The sequence below is a fragment of the Macaca thibetana genome, chromosome X (assembly GCF_024542745.1).
Source record: "Macaca thibetana thibetana isolate TM-01 chromosome X, ASM2454274v1, whole genome shotgun sequence".
Taxonomy (NCBI): domain Eukaryota; kingdom Metazoa; phylum Chordata; class Mammalia; order Primates; family Cercopithecidae; genus Macaca; species Macaca thibetana.
Genome location: NC_065598.1, coordinates 150122905 through 150142467, shown reverse-complemented (window position 1 = coordinate 150142467; position 19563 = coordinate 150122905). Strand labels below are relative to the sequence as shown.

At 37.6% G+C, this 19563-nt stretch overlaps 2 protein-coding genes across 4 annotated transcripts in view; both read left to right on the top strand.

Moving 5' to 3' along the window:
- The window catches only part of CMC4 (C-X9-C motif containing 4), a 540756-nt gene that overhangs the window by 147116 nt on the left and 374077 nt on the right, over positions 1–19563 (top strand). The window lies entirely within an intron of this gene.
- TMLHE (trimethyllysine hydroxylase, epsilon) overlaps positions 1–19563 on the top strand; it is a 105361-nt gene that overhangs the window by 62473 nt on the left and 23325 nt on the right. For all 3 annotated transcript variants that reach the window (XM_050775476.1, XM_050775477.1, XM_050775478.1), the window contains one exon: positions 16915–17091. In XM_050775476.1, the coding sequence (XP_050631433.1) occupies positions 16915–17091 (177 nt within the window). The remainder of the gene's footprint in view (positions 1–16914; positions 17092–19563) is intronic.

Below are 19563 nucleotides of genomic sequence, written 5' to 3'. Positions count from 1 at the left end.
GTCCTTTGCAGGGACATGGATGATGCTGGAGACCATCATTCTCAGCAAACTAACACAAGAATAGAAAACCAAACACCGCATGTTCTCACTCATAAGTGGGAGTTGAACAATGAGGACACATGAACACAAGGAGGGGAATATCACACACCAGGGCCTGTCGGGGAGTGGAGTCTAGGGGAGGGATAGCATTAGGAGAAATACCTAATGTAGATGACAGGTTGATGGGTGCAGCAAACCACCATGGCACATGTATACCTATGTAACAAACCTGCATATTCTACACATGTATCCCAGAACTTAAAGTATAATAAAAAATAAAATAAATAAATGGAATTTTTTTCTTAAATTTTCTTCTTAGATTGGTCACCATTAATGTGTAGAAATGCAATGGATTTTATGTATTGCTTTTGGAAATCCTGCAAATTTTCTGACATCATTTATTAGTTATAATACTTTTTATTGCATATGGAATCTTTAGGGTTTTCTACATATAAGATCATGTCATCTGTGAATAGAAACAATTTTACTTCATCTTTTCCAGTTTAGATTTCTGTTACTTCTCTTTCTTGTCTAATTTTTCTAGCTAGGAATCCCAGTACTTCAACAATAGTAATATTGAGGGTGGGCATCCTTTCCTTATAGTGTGCATCCATTAACATAGATCTATAATTATTTGTTACTTTTGTGTTTAAAATTTATACCATATTTAAAAGTGATTTACACACTTATATTACAATACTACACAATAAACCTTTACCAGAAGGTTTATATTTTCATATGATTTTGTGTTGCTATTTATCATCCTTTTTCTTCAGGTTGAAGGATCCCTTCAGCATTTCTTGTGGGGCAAATTGAGTGGCGATCAACTTCCTCTCCTTTTGTTTATCTGGGAAGTCTTAATCTCTCCTTCATTTTAGAAGGACAGTTTTATAAAATATAATGTTCTTCGTGGGCAGGTTTTGTTCTTCAGTAATTGAATATATTATTTCACTCCTTTCTAGCCTGCAAGGTTTTGCTAAGAAACCAGCTGATAGTTTAATAGAAGCTCCCTTGTATGTGATGAGTCATTTTTTCCTGCCACTTTCAAGATTCTGTCTGTGTGACTTTTGACAGTTTGATTTTGATGGGTCTCAGTGTAGGTCTCTTTAGATTTATTCCAACTGGAGTTGTTTATTGAATTTGTGTGTCCTTTTCTCTCATCAAATTTGGAGAGTTTTCAGCCATCATTTCTTCAAATAAGCTCTCTACTCATTTCTCTTTTCTCCTTTTGTGATTTCCATCATGCATATGTTGTTCTGCTTGTTGGTGCCCCATAAATCCCTTAGGTTCTCCTCATTTTTCTTCACTTTGTTTTTTTTTTCTTCTCTTTCTCAATAATTTCAAAGTCCTATCATTGAGTTTACTAATTCTTTTTTCTGCCTGGTCAATTCTGCTATTGAATCCCTCCAGTGAATTTCTCCAATTCAATTATTAGATACTTCAGTTCCAGAATTTGTTTGATTCATTTTTATAGTTTTATTTATTTGTTGATATTCTCATTTTGTTTATATGTTGGTTTCCTAATTTTGTTTAGTTGCCTGTGTTCTTTTTAAATTCTTCAATTATTCTGGTGATGCTTATTTTGAGTTTTTGTCTGGTAATTTATATATGTCTTTAGGGGTGCTTTCTGGAGGTTTAAATTATTCCTTTGAATAGTCCATATTTCTTTGTTTCTTCATATGTCTTATTATATCTTGTTGAGACTAACATTTGAAAGCTCAGCTACCTTTCTCAGTCTTTGTGGTCTGGTTGCATACAAGGAGGACATTCTCCAGTTAGCCCAGTTAAAGACTCTAGAGACCTCCTAATCCTTTCCTGGGAATGCATACTCTTCTGGGATTGTGCATATAAACATCTAATTGAAGAGATTTATCAGTTTCCATTCAGGAGTTCCCCTTGATACTGCCATCTCTCTGTTTCTGTAGTAAACTAGGGTATTGGAGCTCCACATAATGTCTGTCTATAGTCTACAGACTCTGGTGCCAAGCCAAGCCACATAGATCACTTTTGTTCTCAGCAAGCCCCCAACCTGGCATCCCATTGCTGTCAGTTCTTAGATTCAGGCAAGACAGAAACCAGTCTTTTAGATAACACCCTGAAAAGTTAGAATGTTGGACATTCAGCTTCTTTTCCCCACTAGGGTAAGTCAAGAGGTAGGGGTTTCCTCTCAGTTACAATGTACCAAGCTGGGAGAAGTGTCTCTGGTGAAGAAATGCCATGAATTTTCCTACTGGGTTTTGGTGAGGTTGACTTTGCCCTTGCTTGGAGTGCAGCAACCTTTTAACTCATTTCTGAATTTGTCATAAAGGCAATTGTTCCATAAATTGTTATTCAGAGGGTCTTTTGTTTTCTATTCGCCATCTTGCCGATGGCACTCCTGGAATATTATTTTAATATGGGAGATATTACATGTTTGCTAAATGAGGATGATCCAATAGGGAAGGAAAATTTGGTGATGCAAAAGAGAAGAATAGAACTGCTTCAGGAGCATAGTCCCTAAGTAGGAAAGAAGAGATAGAATCTAGTTCATAAATGGTAGTATTGACCTTGAATATTTACACAAATTATTTCAACGATTATAACAGAAAGAAAGGTGGGATATGTGGGCACAGATGCAGGTAAGTGATTGGATATGGGGCATCAGTTTGTGAAGATTCTCTTACTGCTTCTACATTTTCTTTGAAGGAAGAAGCAAGGTCGTCAGTTGAAAGTGTGAAGGGTGAGGAGGTGTTGGCAGTTTGAGGATAGGGGAGATGGTATGACACAGTCTTCTTAGAGAGTGAGTGATTTTACTAGGAAATTATGCAAGAATTGTTTGGCTGTATTGAGTACTAATTTGAGATTTTTCATGATGAGTTTAAAATGATACTAGGTAGTGCAGTTTTTAAAATTTTCTCTATCGTAAGTGTCCATCAATGGATGAATGGATGAAGAAAGTGAAGTATACATACACAATGTAACACTACTCAGCCATAAAAAGAATCAAATCCTGTCATTTACAGCAACATGAATGAGCCTGGAGGAATTTATGTTAAAGGAAATAAGCCAGGCACAGGAAGACAAATACTGCATTATCTCACTCATACGTGGAATCTAAAAAATTTGATCTCATAGAAGTGAGTAGAATGGTGGTTATCAGAGGCTAGGGTGATTGCGGGGAGGGAAGATAGAGACATGTTGGTCAGAGGATACATAATTAGAGTTAGATAGGAGAAATAAATTTCAAGAGATCTATCATATAGCAAAATGACTATAGTTAATGATGATACTATATTCTTGGGTGCAGCACACCAACATGGCACAAGTATACATATGTAACAAACCTGCACGTTGTGCACATGTACCCTAGAACTTAAAAGTATAATTAAAAAAAAAAAAAAGAAAAACAGAGTTGATGTTACATATTAGCACCACAAAAATAATAACTATGTGAAGTGTTCCATTTATTAATTGGTTAGATTTAGCCATTCCAAAATGTATATATACTTTAAAACATCATGTTTACAAGATAACAACACACATTTTTTGTCAATTAAAAAAATAAAACATAAAAGAAAATTTTTTCTCCAGCAATGTTCAGCTGCTTGGCTGCACAGGAAGTAGGAATTTGAGTTTACCATGGTTGGGGCTTTGTCAGGGAAGTATGGCACAGAGAGAGGGGACAAGGAAGTTAAGACTGTTTGCAAGGAATCGATTAAAATGATGGACCATGGAATATGGGCTCTGTAAGGAGGGAAGTGAGGACATTAAAGGAAACAAGATGACAGAGAGTGAAAAGGAGCTTAGGGTCAATGGATTGGAGCTCTTTATGGGGTGGAAGGATTATTGTAGTGAGGAGTGCCAGAATAATTGAACTGGAATGGTAATAAGAGGTGGCTAGAGTATGGAATGTTTTAAATGAAAATGTTGGGAGTACTGTAATTAATGATGATGAAGTTGCCAAGGATGACAGGGAAAGGGTAAAGTGGACAACAGTAAACTGGACTTCATTAAAAATGGAGAGTGACTCAAGAGGTATTTGATTAGAATAATTAAGAAAGCATGATCTTCAAAGAAGCTTGGGTTTTAGAGGAAGGAGGTAGAAAAAGTGGTCCAAAAACAACATTGAGAAGCAAGGAGGTAACTATCTTAACAGGATTACTGCAGCCTTGTCTTGCTCTCCTGATGATCCATTATCCATCCTGAAACTAGAGTGCTCTTTCTAAACTACAATCTGATTTTACTACCTTGATTTTTAAAATCGTTTTATAGAGTCCCACTGTCTATAGATGATGAATACCTGAATGTGTCAGGAGAAAGGAGTGTAAATGGAGAGGTTATATGTATTTCAGAAAGATTTAGGAAGTGGAATCAACAGACCTTGGTGATTGATTAAATGTGAGTTATAAAAGATGAATCGAGGTGAGTTTCAAGTTTCTTTTCTGTATTAAAATTTTGATAAGATCTAATTAATAAGCATTTGCTGAGTGTTAATTTTATTAACTGAGCTGAGAACTGTTAGAGAACCAAAGATGGAAGATTCCTTTTCTTAGTGTAAGATGTAGAGTCCCTGAAATGAATAAAATAAGTAAATAAATATGAGAAGCATAATTAGCTTATGCCAGACACAAATGTAAATTGAGTTGATACCTACCAAATATTTAATTTCAAAGAGGAAATAGATTATTCAAAGAAGCTGCCTTGAATAAATGAATTTTTAGCTATATTTTGAAGGAGAAGGTAGTCATTTAATCAGATGGTCCTTTAATTAATTTCTCCTGTGATTTCAAGGAGAAAAATTACAAGTGAAAAGGCAAGAATGGACTCCAGTCAGCAAAAGGACAGTAAGCATACCAACTTAACTAAAATGAAGGGATATATTGAAGCCTACTAAAAGGCAAGTCTAGCCACACAGTAGTTTATTCCACTACTATACTGCTTAGATAACTAGCAACTCTTAACATGAAAATGGAATATAGCATATAGTCAGGATTACTAGGTATCTAGTAGAGCAGGAGAAGATCATTTGTAGATATGTGACCTGTGTTGGAGTTACCAGTAAGGCAGCTGCACCACTGCTTGATTTACCATTGATTTATTCAACAAACATTTAATGTATACCTACCAGGATTCAGACATTGTCCTAAGTGCAAAGCATGCTGAGATGAAGACACATTCCCTATCCTCAAGATACTCACAGTCTTGTGGCAATGATAAACAAGCATAAGACAACATGAGAAATTCTTTTAGGCAATGCATAGGGTGCTGTAAGAACAAAGAGGAAAGGTACTTAATCCAACCTGGAGAGTTATGAATGACTGCCTGCAGGGCACAACTAGTAAGCTAAGTCATGAGTATTGAATATGAACTAGGCAGGGGAAGAGGGATGAGGCAGTGAATAAGAATGTTTCAGTTAGAGGGAACTATATGTATAAGAGTTGGGCTACAGAGAATATGTCATATTGGCCTACATGGACTGCTATGTCAAGTGCAAGGAAGGGTTGATAAAAGAGGCTACAGAGGTTAGCCAGGGCCACATTGTGCAGACCCTTGTAGGCAATCTTGAGGAGATTGGTCTTTACCCTATTGTAATGGGGAACTACTTAAGAGATTCTAAGCTAAATTTCATTGGAAAGAGTATTTTGACTGATATATGGCGCTTAAATGGAGACAGGTGTTAGTTAGGTTTCAAATGCTATTAAGGTGGTAGTATTAGCTACTCTTGCCAGCTCACTAGAAGTGGAGGAGAGGATGAACAAAAGAGTTTCTGCTACAGATTATCTCAGAGGTCAGCAGACTTTTATCTGTAAAGGACCAGTGCTATGGACTGAATGTGTTTTCTACAAATTTATATGTTGAAGCCCTAACTCCCAATGTGATGGTACTTGAAGATGCAACCTTTGGGAGCTAATTAGGTTATTAGGGTGGAGTCCTCATGATGGAATTAGTGCCATTATAAGAGAGAGCACATTCTCTCTCTATCATTTGAGGATATAGCAACAAGATAGCCATCTGCAAACCGAGAAGAGGGCCCTCACCAGGAACCAAATGGCCTGGAACCGTCATCTTAGACTTCCCAGCTTCCAGACAGTGAGAAATAAATATCTGTTGTTTAAGCTACCCAGTCTATTGTAATTTTGTTATAGCAGCCTGAACTGACTAACACAGCCAGATAGTAAATATTTTAGGCTTTTCTGGGGCCATGTACAATCTCTGTCCCATGGTTGTCTTAGTTGGCTCAGGCTGTTTTAATAAAATACCATAGCCTAGGTGGCTTAAACAACAGACATTTATTTCTCACAGTTCTGGAGGCTATGAAATCCAACATCAGGGCACCAGCATAGTCAAGTTCTGGTGAGGACTCTCTTCCTGGCTTGCAGATGGCTGCCTTCTGCCTTCTTGCTGTATCTTCACATGGTGGAGAGATAAAGGGCTCCATCTCATCCCTTGTTATAAGAGCACTAATACCATCATTAGGAATCTACCCTCATGGCCTAATTATCTCCTAAAGTCTCCATCTCCAGATACCATCACATTGGGGATTAGAACTTTAACATGTGGACTTAGGGGAGACTCAATTCAGTCTATTACATTCCACCCCTAGATTCCCCAAATTCATATTCTTCTCACATAAAATATATACATTCCATCCCAACAACCCCAAGTCTTAACTCATTCCAGCATCCACTCTAAAGATGAAAATTCCAAAGTCTCAACTAAATCTCATCTAAATTAGATATGGGTGAGACTTGAGGTACAATTTATCCTGAGGCAAAATTTCTTCTCCTGTGAAACCAGATAAGTATGTGCTTCCAAAATAGGATGGTGGGACAGGCACAATAGAGACATTCCCATTCCAAACAGAGAGAAATAAGGCCGGGTGCCAGGTGGCTCATGCCTGTAATACCAGCACTTTGGAAGGCTGAGGCAGGCAGATCACTTGAGGTCAGGAGTTCAAGACCAGCCTGACCACCACAGCAAAACCTCGTTTCTACTAAAAATACAAAAATTAGCTGGGCGTGGTGGTGGGCACCTGTAGTCCTAGCTACCAGGGAGGTGGAGGCAGGAGAATCACTTGAACCCAGGAGGTGGAGGCTGCAGTAAGCTGAGATCATACCACTGCACTCTAGCCTAGGCGACAGAGTGAGACTCTGTCTCAAAAAAACAAAACAAAACAAAAAAAAAACGGGCAGGGATGGGGGAGAAATGAGAAGGAAGGAAAAAGTGATGGGTCCCAGCTAAGCCCAAAATTTAGCAGCAGCCCTGCCCTTGAGACTCTTTGAGGTGACTACGCCTTTTGAAACTGAGGGAGAACTAGCCCTGCCCCTTGGGCCTGTGGTGGGAATGGTGCCCTAATGATCTCTAAATTGCCTTTAGCCTCACTCTTCCCTTTTCTTGAGGAATAAATAGCATATGCACAACTCTCTCAATTTTGTCCCATTTTCTCTGTTCTTTTTGGTCCCAGCTGGCAGTTTTTCTGCTGGTATAATCCCATCTCTGTTTATGGCTTCTGTTGAGATGGCTGAGTAGGACCATGGTTCATGCACACACTTATCTCCTTATCAAATGTGGATCAGCCGCACCCTTAGTATTCCCTTTCAAACATACTCTCTCATTCTTTGCAATATGGATAAACTGAGAGTTTTCTAAATCTCTTAAGTCCTGGTTCCTTTTTGTTTAACAGTTCCTTCTTCAATTCATTTATCTCTTCTCACATTTTACTATAAGCAGTCAGAAGGAACCAACTGCTCTCTCATCACTTTGCAGCTAAGTTTTTTGCCACTTTATAAAAAGTGTCACTTTTTTTTTCCATTGTCCAGTAGCATGTTCCTCTTTTCCATCTGAGACCTCATCAGAATGGCCTTTACCATTCATATTTCTACCAGCATTCTGTTTACAATTATTTATATTCTCTAGGAACATGGAGGCTTTCTCTCCAGCTGTCCTCTTTTTTTTCTGACCTCTTACCAGAAATACCATTAGCAATCCCTTCACAGTAATCTAGGCTTTTTTCTAACATGTACCTCAAAACTCTTACAGTGTCTCCCCCATTACTCATTTCCAAAGCTGCTTCCACAGTTTTAGGTATTTGTTAGAGCAGTACCCTACTTCTCAGTACCAATATCTATATTAGTCAGTATTCTCCAGAGAAACAACATGGCACATGTATACAGATGTAACAAATCTGCACGTTGTACACATGTACCCTAGAACTTAAAGTATAATAAAAACATTTTTAAAAAAAGAACCAGGAGAATCAATCTAAGTTCTAGTCGAAGTTCAAAGGCCTAAAATGGAAGGTTGATGATGTAAGTTTCAGTCCAAGTACAGGAAAAGACCAATATCCCAGCTCAAGCAGGCAGACAGAATTATCCCCGCATTGCAGAAGGCAATGTACTCTACTCAGTTTATTGATTTAAATGATAATTTCTTCCAGAAACACTCTCACAGATACACCCAGAATTAATGTTTAGCCCCGTATCTGGGCACCCCATGGTACAGTCAAATTGACACGTAGAGTTAACCATTACAGTGATTTTCTTTGTTTTGTTTTTGTTTTATTACACTTTTAAAGTGTAAAATCCATTTTTTATCTTGCAAGCCAAACAAAATAGGTCACACACTATATTTGACCCATAAGCTATAGTTTGTTGAACTGTGCATCATCTCACTGCAATGACCAAACTGAATAAGGGTTAGTGGTACTCACTTTTGTCACTGTAAGGAAAGCGTTCTCAATGTTTTTAGGTTATAGACCCTATAGAATTCTACACACACACACACACACACACACACACACAAATTTTGCATATTATTCCACACACCCTAGGACAAGAACTCCAACTGTAGGGCACCACCAAATGAATAGCCCTATTTCAGAGTATCAGTTGTATCAGACAGTCTTTCAATTAAGTTCAGTAGCTATGGATTTTCAAGCATCCAGTTGGGGTATACCTTGAAAGCACTTGTATAAGGCATACCTGCCATCACAGACAAGTGTTGGCTTATAATGAGGAAATAATATAGGTACATGGAGGTGATGCCCCAATAGTCCATTCTGCTTCTCTCCTGTAAAGCTCAAGACTATTAGAAGGGAAAGACATTTTCTGCAGAAGATAAGTTGCCTTCTATCTGCATATTTGACTTAGGCAATAAGATTTTCTGTAATATTCTCAGAGGGTTTTTTTCTGTGTGTAGGTAACCCTTCTGTTTCTACACATATCTCATGATCTTTTCTTGTTGTTGAAAATCTGGAACATTTTAGATAACATTTTGTGGAAACTGAGTTCTGACGTCCCCAGAGTAATTGTTGCATATTTTTGTGTATTTGTTTGTATTTTATGTATTTGTTTGTTTTGTGTATTTTTTTGTTGTCTGTGGTAATTCTGTGGAGTCTTTGTCCCCTGCAGTGTAATTGTTGCATATTTTTGTGTATTTGTTTGTATTTTGTGTATTTGTTTGTTTTGTGTATTTTTTGTTGTCTGTGGTAATTCTGTGGAATCTTTGTCCCCTGCAGTGTGTAGCCACTGATGTCTCTGCTCAGGTTTTATTTTTACTTCTTATTTTTATTTTTAACTGTGGTTTCCTAAGCATTGCACTGGGATCACCATAGCCCAGTGGCTCTCAATTGGGGTCTATTTTGCCCCCCAGGGGACCTTTGGCATTGTCTGGAGACATTTTTTGTTGTCACAACTGGAGAGGAAGACGCTGCTGACACCTGGTGACAAAAAGACTATCTGGCCCAGATGTCCATAGGCCTACTTGAAGCATCAGGTTGAGAATTCCTGATATAGTTTAGAGGCCAGCCAACTATTGATCAGAGGTTATGCTTAAAAAACTTAATCTAATAAGGCTTCCACCCTTTGCCAGAGGATCTGTGTGTTGTTTGAGGCATACACTCAAAGTTTGAGCTATTTACAAGTAATATGGTTTGGATGTTTGTCTCCTCCAAATCTCATGTTGAAATGTGATCTCCAGTGTTGGAAATGGGGCCTGATGGGAGTTATTTGGGTCATGAGGGCAAATCCCTCATGAATGGCTTGGTGCCTACCCCTCAGTAATGAGTTCAGACAAGATCCAATTGTTTAAAAGAGCCTGGCACTTCTTCCCTCTCTCTCGCTCCCTCTCTCACTATGTGTCGTGCTAGCTCCCCTTCACCTTCTGCCATGATTATGAGCTTCCTGAGGCCCTCACCAGAAGCAGATGCCAGCACTGTGCTTTCTGTACAGCCTGCAGAACCATGAGCCAAATAAACCTCTTTTCTTTACGAGTTACCTAGCCCCAGATACTTCTCTATAATGATGCAAACAGACTAACCCAAGAAGTTTGTCCTGGTTTTTACTTTCTGTCATTCTCATGTTTCCTACAAAAACCCTCATTTTCATCCAGAGACATGTAAATAACTAGGGCCATTTCCAGTCTCTCTTCAGTGTGCACACAGCAGTGCATGCATATGCAACCTTCCAAATACTAGGGATGTGTGGGAGCTTTTCAAGGCCCATTATAGCTTTCTCACTCCCTATATAGCCTGGTTAGATTTCTGGCTGTTCTTCGGGTCTGTTGTTTGCTCCAACCAGTATGGCTTCCGTAATTGTTTTTGATAACACCCAGGTGCATAGGGGTTTTATGAATGCTCTGCTCCAAATCACGTTAGTCATCTTTGACAGCAAAGCTGCCGGTTTTCTTGGTTTAGCCCACCTTCGTGGAACTACTGCTGATTGGAGCTAGGGGTGGAGGAATAGGAGTGGGAGCACCCCATGCTAAAATACACCACAGATTCCCACTATTTTTACCCAAGGTTCAGTAGTTTTTTGTAAATAAATACTTGCTTTTTAAAAGAAATTGCATTATGTATGTTTAAAATACATGACATGATATTATGAGATACATATAGATAGTAAAATTGTTACTATAATGAAGCAATTAACATATCAATCATCTCACATAGTTACCCATTTTTTGTGGCAAGAACAGCTACAATTAACTCATTTAGAAAAAATCCAAAACACATTGCACTATTATAAACTATAGTCTTCATGTTGTTGTGTAACAGATATCTAGATCTGTTCATTCTACATATCTGCTACTTTGTGTCCTTAGCCATACATCTCCCATTTCCTCACCCATGCCCCTACCCTTGGCCCTGGTAACCACTGTTTTATTCTCTCTATATATTTAATTGACTTTTTTTTAAGATTCCAGATACAAATGAGATCATGCAAATTTTTTTTCTGTATCTGGTTTATTTCACTTAGCATAATGTCCTCCAGGTTCATCCATATTATGACAAATGGCAAGATCTCCTTTTTAAAAAGCTGAATAATATTCCATTGTCTATATATACCACAGTTTTTTTTACATTCATCCATCAACAGACATTTAGGTTGTTTCCATACCTTGGCTTTCATGAATAATGCTGCAATGAACATGGAAGTGCAGGTATCTTTATGAGGTAGTACTTTCATTTCCTTTGGGCATATACTCAGAAGGCAAAAGAATGAAATTGGACCTTTATCATCCTACACACAAATCAGCTCAAAATGGATAAAGACTTAAACAAGGATAAGACCTGAAACCATAAAACTCCTAGAAGAAAACATGTTGTAAAGCTCCTTGACATTGGCCTTAGCAATTATTTTTTTGGATCTCACACCAACTGCTTAGGCTACAGAAACCAAAATAAATAAATGAGACAGCATCAAACTAACCAGCTTATGCACAGCAAAGGAAAACAATCAACAAAATGAAAAGATATCCTGGGGATTAGGAAAAAATATTTGCAAACTGTATTTGTGATAAGGGATTAATATCCAAAAATTTATAAAGAATTCATACAACTCAATAGCAACAGAACACATAACCCAATTAAAAAATGGTCAATGAATCTGAATAGACATTTCCCCAAAGAAGACATACAAATGACCAACACCTATATGATAAGATGCTCAACATCACTAATTATAAGAGAAATACAAATCAAAACTACTCTGATATACCACCTGACACCCATTAGAATACCTATTGTCAAAAAGACAAGAGATAACGGGTGTTGGAAAGGGTGTGGAGAAAAAGGAACTTTTGTACACTGTTGGTGGGAATGTAGATTGGTATAGCAATTATAGGAAACAGTATTATTACTAAAGAAATTAAAAATAGAATAAATACTTCTCAATTTGCTGTATACCTTTGGACAATTTCCAGAGTCTTAAAATGGTTCTTTTTAAATTTTGGCCAGTTTTATCAATACTTTTGGGGGAGAGAATTTGCCAAGCTCCTCATTGTGTTTTTCTAAAAGAAGTCTCACCTCCAGACTCCCAAGGCTGTACTTTGAGACACATTAGTGTACTAGGCTGTGGGGTTGCACGACTTGGGTTCATGTCCTAGCTCTACCACCTAATGATTATATTCTTACAAAGTTACTTAGCATCTCTGAGCTTTAATTAGTTGTCCTTAAAATGAGAATGATAATACCAATGAAAGTGAATGTGAGAGGTACAGGTATAGCAGTTTTTAAAAACTATTGCTTAATATCTTAAAATGTGGATAAACCACAGTTTATTCAGCGATTCTTCCACTTCCCCACTGATAGACATTTAGTCTTTTTTCTAATTATTTTTACTATTATAACCATCACTATTATGAATATCCTTATATGCTGCTCCACATGTGTGACACTTTCTATAAGATAAATACTGAGAGGTGAACTACTATTTGCCCAAAGGAAAATAAGTCATTATATCAAAAAGACACCTGTATGTGTATGTTCATCACAGCACAATTTACAATGGCAAAGATATGGAACCAACCTCAGTACCCATCAACCAATAAGTAGATAAAGAAAATGTATATATACACCTTGGAATACTACTCAGCCATAATAAAGAATGAAATAATGTATTTTGCAGCAACTTGGATGGAGCTTGAGACCATTATTCTAAGTGAAGTAACTCAGGAATAAAAAACCAAATACAGTATGTTCTTACTTATAAGTGGGAGCTAAGCTATGTTATGCAAAGGCATACAGAGTGGTATAATGGACATTGGAGACTCAGAAGGGGAGAGGGAAGGAGGGGGATAAGGAATAAAAAACTACATATCAGTTTCAGTGTACACTACTACTCAGGTGATGGGTGCACTGAAATCTCTGACTTCGCTAATATACAATTCATCCATGTAACCAAAAACCACTTGAGCCCCAGAAGCTATGAAATAAAAAAATATATATTAAAAGATAAAATAAATAAATAAAGTACAAGAGTAAAAAAGATAAATACTGAGAGGTGAATTTCTAGGTCAAATATGCACATTTTAAATTATTTTCATAGAAACTTGCTGATGCCATATAGTATAACTTTAACAATATTTACTCCTACTACCAATGTTTGCAAGTATGCATTTCTCCCCACATCCTTTAAAACACATTTTAATCAGCCTTTAAAATTTTTGTTGCTCTGATTGGTATAAAATGGTATCACATTTTGGTTTAAATACCCATTTCTTTGATTATTAACAAGGCTGGGGGCAGTTCATATGTATACCGGTCACTTCTGGTGACTTTCCTTAGTGATATCCTTTACCTATTTTTCTGTTGGGTTTTTATCTTTAATGATCTCAGAGGTTTATTCTATATGCTGGGTATTAATCCTTTTATGTTACAAATATTTTTTCCTGTTACTTGTCTTTTAACTTTGCTTTTATATTGTTTGCAGAACAGAAGGTATTTATTTTAATATAGACAAATTTATCTCTATGCCTTTTGTGTCATATTAAAACAACCTTTCTTACCTCAAGGTTGTCAATATTTAATGTTTCACAGTTTTAATTTTTTGTACTTTAATCCATCAGAAATTTATTTTTTTGAATTATATGAAGACATAACTTATTTTTTCTTTTCTTTTGTAAATTGGGTCACACACTTTATTTACCTTTTCTAAATGAGTAACCTAATGTATAGAAAGTCTTTGTTTTTTTGTAATTTTTTAATTTTGCTATAACTTCAAATTAACAGAAGGTTAGTTGCTAAAATAGTACAAGGACCTCCTGTATTAGTCTGTTCTCACACTGCCATAAAGAACTCCCAGAGAATGGTTAATTTATGAAGAAAAGAAATTTAATTAACTCACAGTTCCATAGGCTGTACAGGAAGCATGGCTAGGAGGCCTCAGGAAACTTAAAATCTTGGTAGACGGTAAAGGGGAAGCAAGCATGGTGGAGCAGGGGAGAGAGACAGCAAAGGGGGAAGTGCTACACACTTTTAAACAACCAGATCTCATGAGAACTCACTATCATGAGAGCAGCAAGGGGGGAATTTGCCCCCATGATCCAATCACCTCCCACCAGGTCCCTCCCCCAACATTGGGGATTACAATTCAACATGAGATTTGGGTGAGGACAAAGAGACAAACCATATCATTCCACCATTTCACTCCTAGCCCCTCCCAAATCTTATGTCTTTTCACATTTCAAAACCAATCACACCTTCCAACAGTCTCCTAAAGTCTTAACTCACTCCAGCACTAACTCAGAAGTTCAAGTTCAAAGTCTCATCTGAGACAGGGCTAGTCTCTTCCACCTATGAGCTTGTAAAATCAAAAACAAGTTTGTTACTTCCAAGATACAATGGGGGTACAGGCATTGGGTAAATGCTCCCATTCCAAATGGGAGAAATTGGCCAAAGCCAAGGGGCTACAGGCCCCATGAAAGTTCAAAACCCAACAGGGCAGTCATTAAATCTTAAAGCTCCAAAATAATCTCCTTTGATACCATGTCTCACATCCAGGTCATGCTGATTCAAGGGGTGGGTTCCCATGGCCTTGGGCAGCTATGCCCCTCTGGCTTTGCAGGGTACAGCATCTGGGAGTGCTTTCACAGGCTGGCATTGAGTGGCTGTGGCTTTTCCAGGTGCACAGTGCAAGTTATTGGTGGATCTACCATTCTGGGGTCTGGAGGACGGTGGCCCTCTTCTCATAGTTCCACTAGGCAGTGCCCTAGTGGGGACTCTGTGTGGGGCCTCCAACCCCACATTTCTCCTCCACACTGCCCTAGGAGAGGTTCTTCATGAGGGCTCTGCCCCTGCAGTAGACTTCTGCCTGGATATCCAGGCATTTCCATCCATCCTCTGAAATCTATGCAGAGGCTCCCAAGCCTCAACTCTTGTCTTCTGGGCACCCATAGGCCCAATAATACATGGAAGCCACCAAGGCTTGGGGCTTGCATCCTCTGAAGCAATGGCCCAAGCTGTTCCTTGGTCCCTTTTAGCCATGGCTAGAGCTGAAGCAGCTGAGACATAGAGCCAAGGGACATGGGGGCCGTGTCCCAAGGCTACATAGAGCAGTAGGGCCCTAGGCATGGCCCACAAAACTCTTTTTTCCCTCTTGGCCTCAGGGCCTGTAATGGGAGGGGCTGCTGCAAAGGTCTCTGACATGCCCTGGAGACATTTCCCCCCATTGTCTTGGATATTAACATTTGGCTTCTCTTTGCTTATGGAAATTTCTGCAGCCTTGAATTCCTTCCAGAAAATGGTTTGTTTCCCACCACATGGTCTCACTGCAAATTTTCCAACCTTTTATACTGTTTCCCTTTTAACTATAAGTTCCAATTTCAGACCATCTCTTTGCAAATGCATATGAGCGTACACTGTTAGAAGCAGCCAGGCCACATCTTGAACACTTTGCTGATTAGACATTTCTTCTGCCAGATACCCTAAATCATCTCTCTCAAGTTGAAAGTTCCACAAATCCCTAGAGCAGGGCCACAATGCTGCCAGTCTCTGATAAAGCATAGCGAGAGTGACCATTACTCCAGTTCCCAATAAGTTCCTCATCTCCATCTGAGACCACCTCAGTATGGACTTCACTGTTCACATCGCTATCAGCATTTTGGTCAAAACTATTCAAGAAGTCTCTAGGAAGTTCCTAACTTTCCCTCACCTTTCTGTCTTCTTCTGAGCCCTCCAAACTGTTCCAATCTCTGCCTGTTACCCAGTTCCAAAGTTGCTTCCACATTTTCATGTATCTTTATAGCAATGCCCCACTTCCCTGGCAACAATTTTCTGTGTTTGTTTGTTCTCACTTGGCTATAAAGAACTACCTGAAACTGGGTACTTTATGAAGAAAAGAGGTTTAATTGACTCACAGTTCTGCAGGCTGTACAGGAAGCATGGCTGGGAGGCCTCAGGAAACTTACAATCATGGTGGAAAGTGAGGGGAAGCAAGCACATCTTACCATGGCAAAGCAGGAGAAAGTGAAGGCGAAAGTGCCACACACTTTTAAACAACCAGATCTTGTGAGAGCTCAGTCACTTTCAGGAGAACAGCAAAGGGGAATTCACCCCCATGATCCGATCACCTCCCACTAGGTCCCTCCCCTAACATTGGGGATTATAATTCAACATAAGATTTGGGTGGGGACACAGAGCCAAACCATATCACCTCCTATATATCCTCTACACACCTATGCTTCCTTCTTTTGATACTTGAATGGTTTCATATTCTAAATTTAGTACTTATATATTTTGAGTTTATCTTGATGACCTTCTGACAACATGACATATAGACACAAATTTATCTTTTCCCAAGTTCTATCTAGTTGTCCCAACACCATTTATTTAAAAATTCATCTTTTCCTCAATGACTTTTGCTGTCACTTTATTACATATCAGATTTCCATATGCATTTGGGTATATTTCTGGGCTTTTTATACTCTTCCATCATTTTATCTATTTAAATACAACATTACACCATTTTAATTATAGAAGTTCTACAGTATATTTTAATATCTGGTAAGGGGCAAGTCCCTCCCCTCAACCCTTATTGCTCTTGCTTATTTCTTGGTAGAAGACTTTTAGAAGGAAGTTTTCTGGATGCTGATTTCTGATGAACATGATCTTTTCCCTAGAGCTGAAATATGCTAATACCGTGATGCGCTTTGATTATGTCTGGCTTCGAGACCACTGCCGCTCAGCATCGTGCTACAACTCTAAGACTCACCAGCGCAGCCTGGATACTGCCAGTGTGGATTTATGTATCAAGCCAAAGAACATTCGTCTGGACGAGACCACACTCTTCTTTACTTGTGAGTGGACAGGAGACTTGATCTTCTTTGGGGGTACTCTTCTGAAGGACAGTTATTTTGTGGAAAATGGTTTGTTCCTTTCAAAAATAGGTTAATAGTTATTTTTCTTTTTTTCTTGTTTTGGAAGGATTTTTTGAAACATTTTTCTCTTCATATAAAATTATTACAATCCACAGCTAACATTATACTTAATGGTGAGACTGAATGCTTTCCCTCTAAGACAGGGAACATGGCAAGGATGCCCACTCTTACCACTATTATTTAACATCTGCTCTCACCACTCTTATTTATCATAGTACTGAAAATTATATTACAGTAAGTCAAGAAAAATTAATAAAATTTGTACACAAAACTCTTTATTTGCAGATACATGATAGCCTAACATAGACTACCTCAAGTAATCTGTAATAAAACTATGAAAACTAATAAATAAGTTCAGTAAGGTCACAGGACACAAGATCAACACACAGAAATCAATCATATTTCTATATACTTAAACATGCAGAAACTGAAATGAAAAATGACCATTTCAGTAGCTTCAAATAAATTTAAATATTTAGGTATCATCTAACAAAATATGTATAGGATCTATATTATAAAAATTATTAAATGCTGATGAAAGAAATCAAAGAAGACATAAATACATGGAGAAGCAAATCATGTTCATGGATTGGAAGACTCAACATAATAATGATGTCAGTTTTCTCCAAATTGATGTATAGTTTTAATGTAATTCCTGTCAAAACATAAGCAAGATTTTTTAATAATTATAAACAAGCTTCCTCTAAAATTTAAATGGAAATATACAGGCCCTAGGAAAGCCAACACAATTTTTAAAATGAAGAATTAAGTGGGAAGAAATCACTTCCTGATGTTAAGACTGCAGTAATCAAGACAATGTGGTATTGGTGGAGGGACAGATACATAGATCAATGGAATAGAATAGAGAACCCAGAAATAGATCCACAGAAATATAGTCAACTTATCTTTGGCAAAAGTGCAAAAGCCATTCAATGGAGGAAGGATAGTCTTTTCAATAATTGGTGCCGGAGCAATTGGATGTCCATAATCAAAAAATAAAAGAACCTCAACCCAAGTCTCACACCTTATATAAAAACCAACTCATAGTAGATTGTGGACGTAAATGTAAAACATAAACCTATAAAACTTCAAGAAAAGAACATATGAGAACATCTTAAGGTCCTGACTTGCACTAGGACTAAACTCTTAAAACTCAGCATAGAAAACAAGCAATGCAATTTTAAAATGGATAAAAGATATGCTCAGACATTTTCCTGAATAGGATATACAGATGGCAAATAAACGTATGAAAAGATGTTCAACATTATTAGCTGTTAGAGAAATGAAAGTTAATATCACAATGAGATTGCACTACATACCTATCAGAATGACTAAATTAAAAAACAGCAACTACACCAAATACTAGAGAAGATGCAGAGAAATTCTATCACTCATACATTGCTTATAGGAATGTAAAATGGTACACTCTAGAAAACAGTTTGGTAATTTCTTACAAAAAAACCAGACATGCAACCCAGAAATCACACTTCTGGGCATTTATCCCAAATAAATGAAAACTTATGTTCACATAAAACCCTGTACATTAATGTTTACATCAGCATTATTTGTAACAACCAAGAACTGGAAACTACCCAATGGTTGAATGGTTAAATAAACCATCCATATAATAAAATGCTACTTACAGCAATGAAAAGGAACGAACTAATGACACATAACTTGGAAGAACCTCAGTTAAATTATGCTGAAGTGAAAAAGCCAATCTGCATTATTTCATTTATGTAACAGTCATGAAATAACATAATTATAGGGAACAGATTATTGGTTGCCAGAAGTTAGAGATGCAGGGGTAGGAGGTGGCAGATGTAGCTATAAAAGGGTAACACGAAGGAGTCATGGTTGAGTATCTTGATTGTGGTAGTGGTTACACAAAGTTACACATGTAATTACACTGCAAAGAGCTATGCACACAAATGAACATATGTTTAACTGGTTAAATCTGAATAAGCCCAATGGATTGTACCAATACCACTTTCTTGGTTTGGGTATTGTAGTGTGGCTGTATAACATGTTAACATCAAGGAAGTCTTGGGGAAGAGCTCATGGGACTTTCCTACACATTTCTTTTCAACATCCTATGAATCTATTATCTCCAAATAAAAAAGTTAAAAGAAAAAGCATTGGAGGAAAAACATGCTTACAATGCATGCATTGACTACTAATTTATGTACGATAGAAAAAAATGCCATAGAAAGGTTTATTTAAAAACAGGCAAAATATTAGCAAAATGTATGCCAAAGACTAAAAATCCTTAATATGTAAGGTGCTATTGCTAAATTGTAAGAAAAGTACAAGTATTCCAATAGAAAAATGTGAGAAAGGACTGAACGGACAAATCATTAAAGCAGGAGTCAGCAAACATTTTCTGTAAAG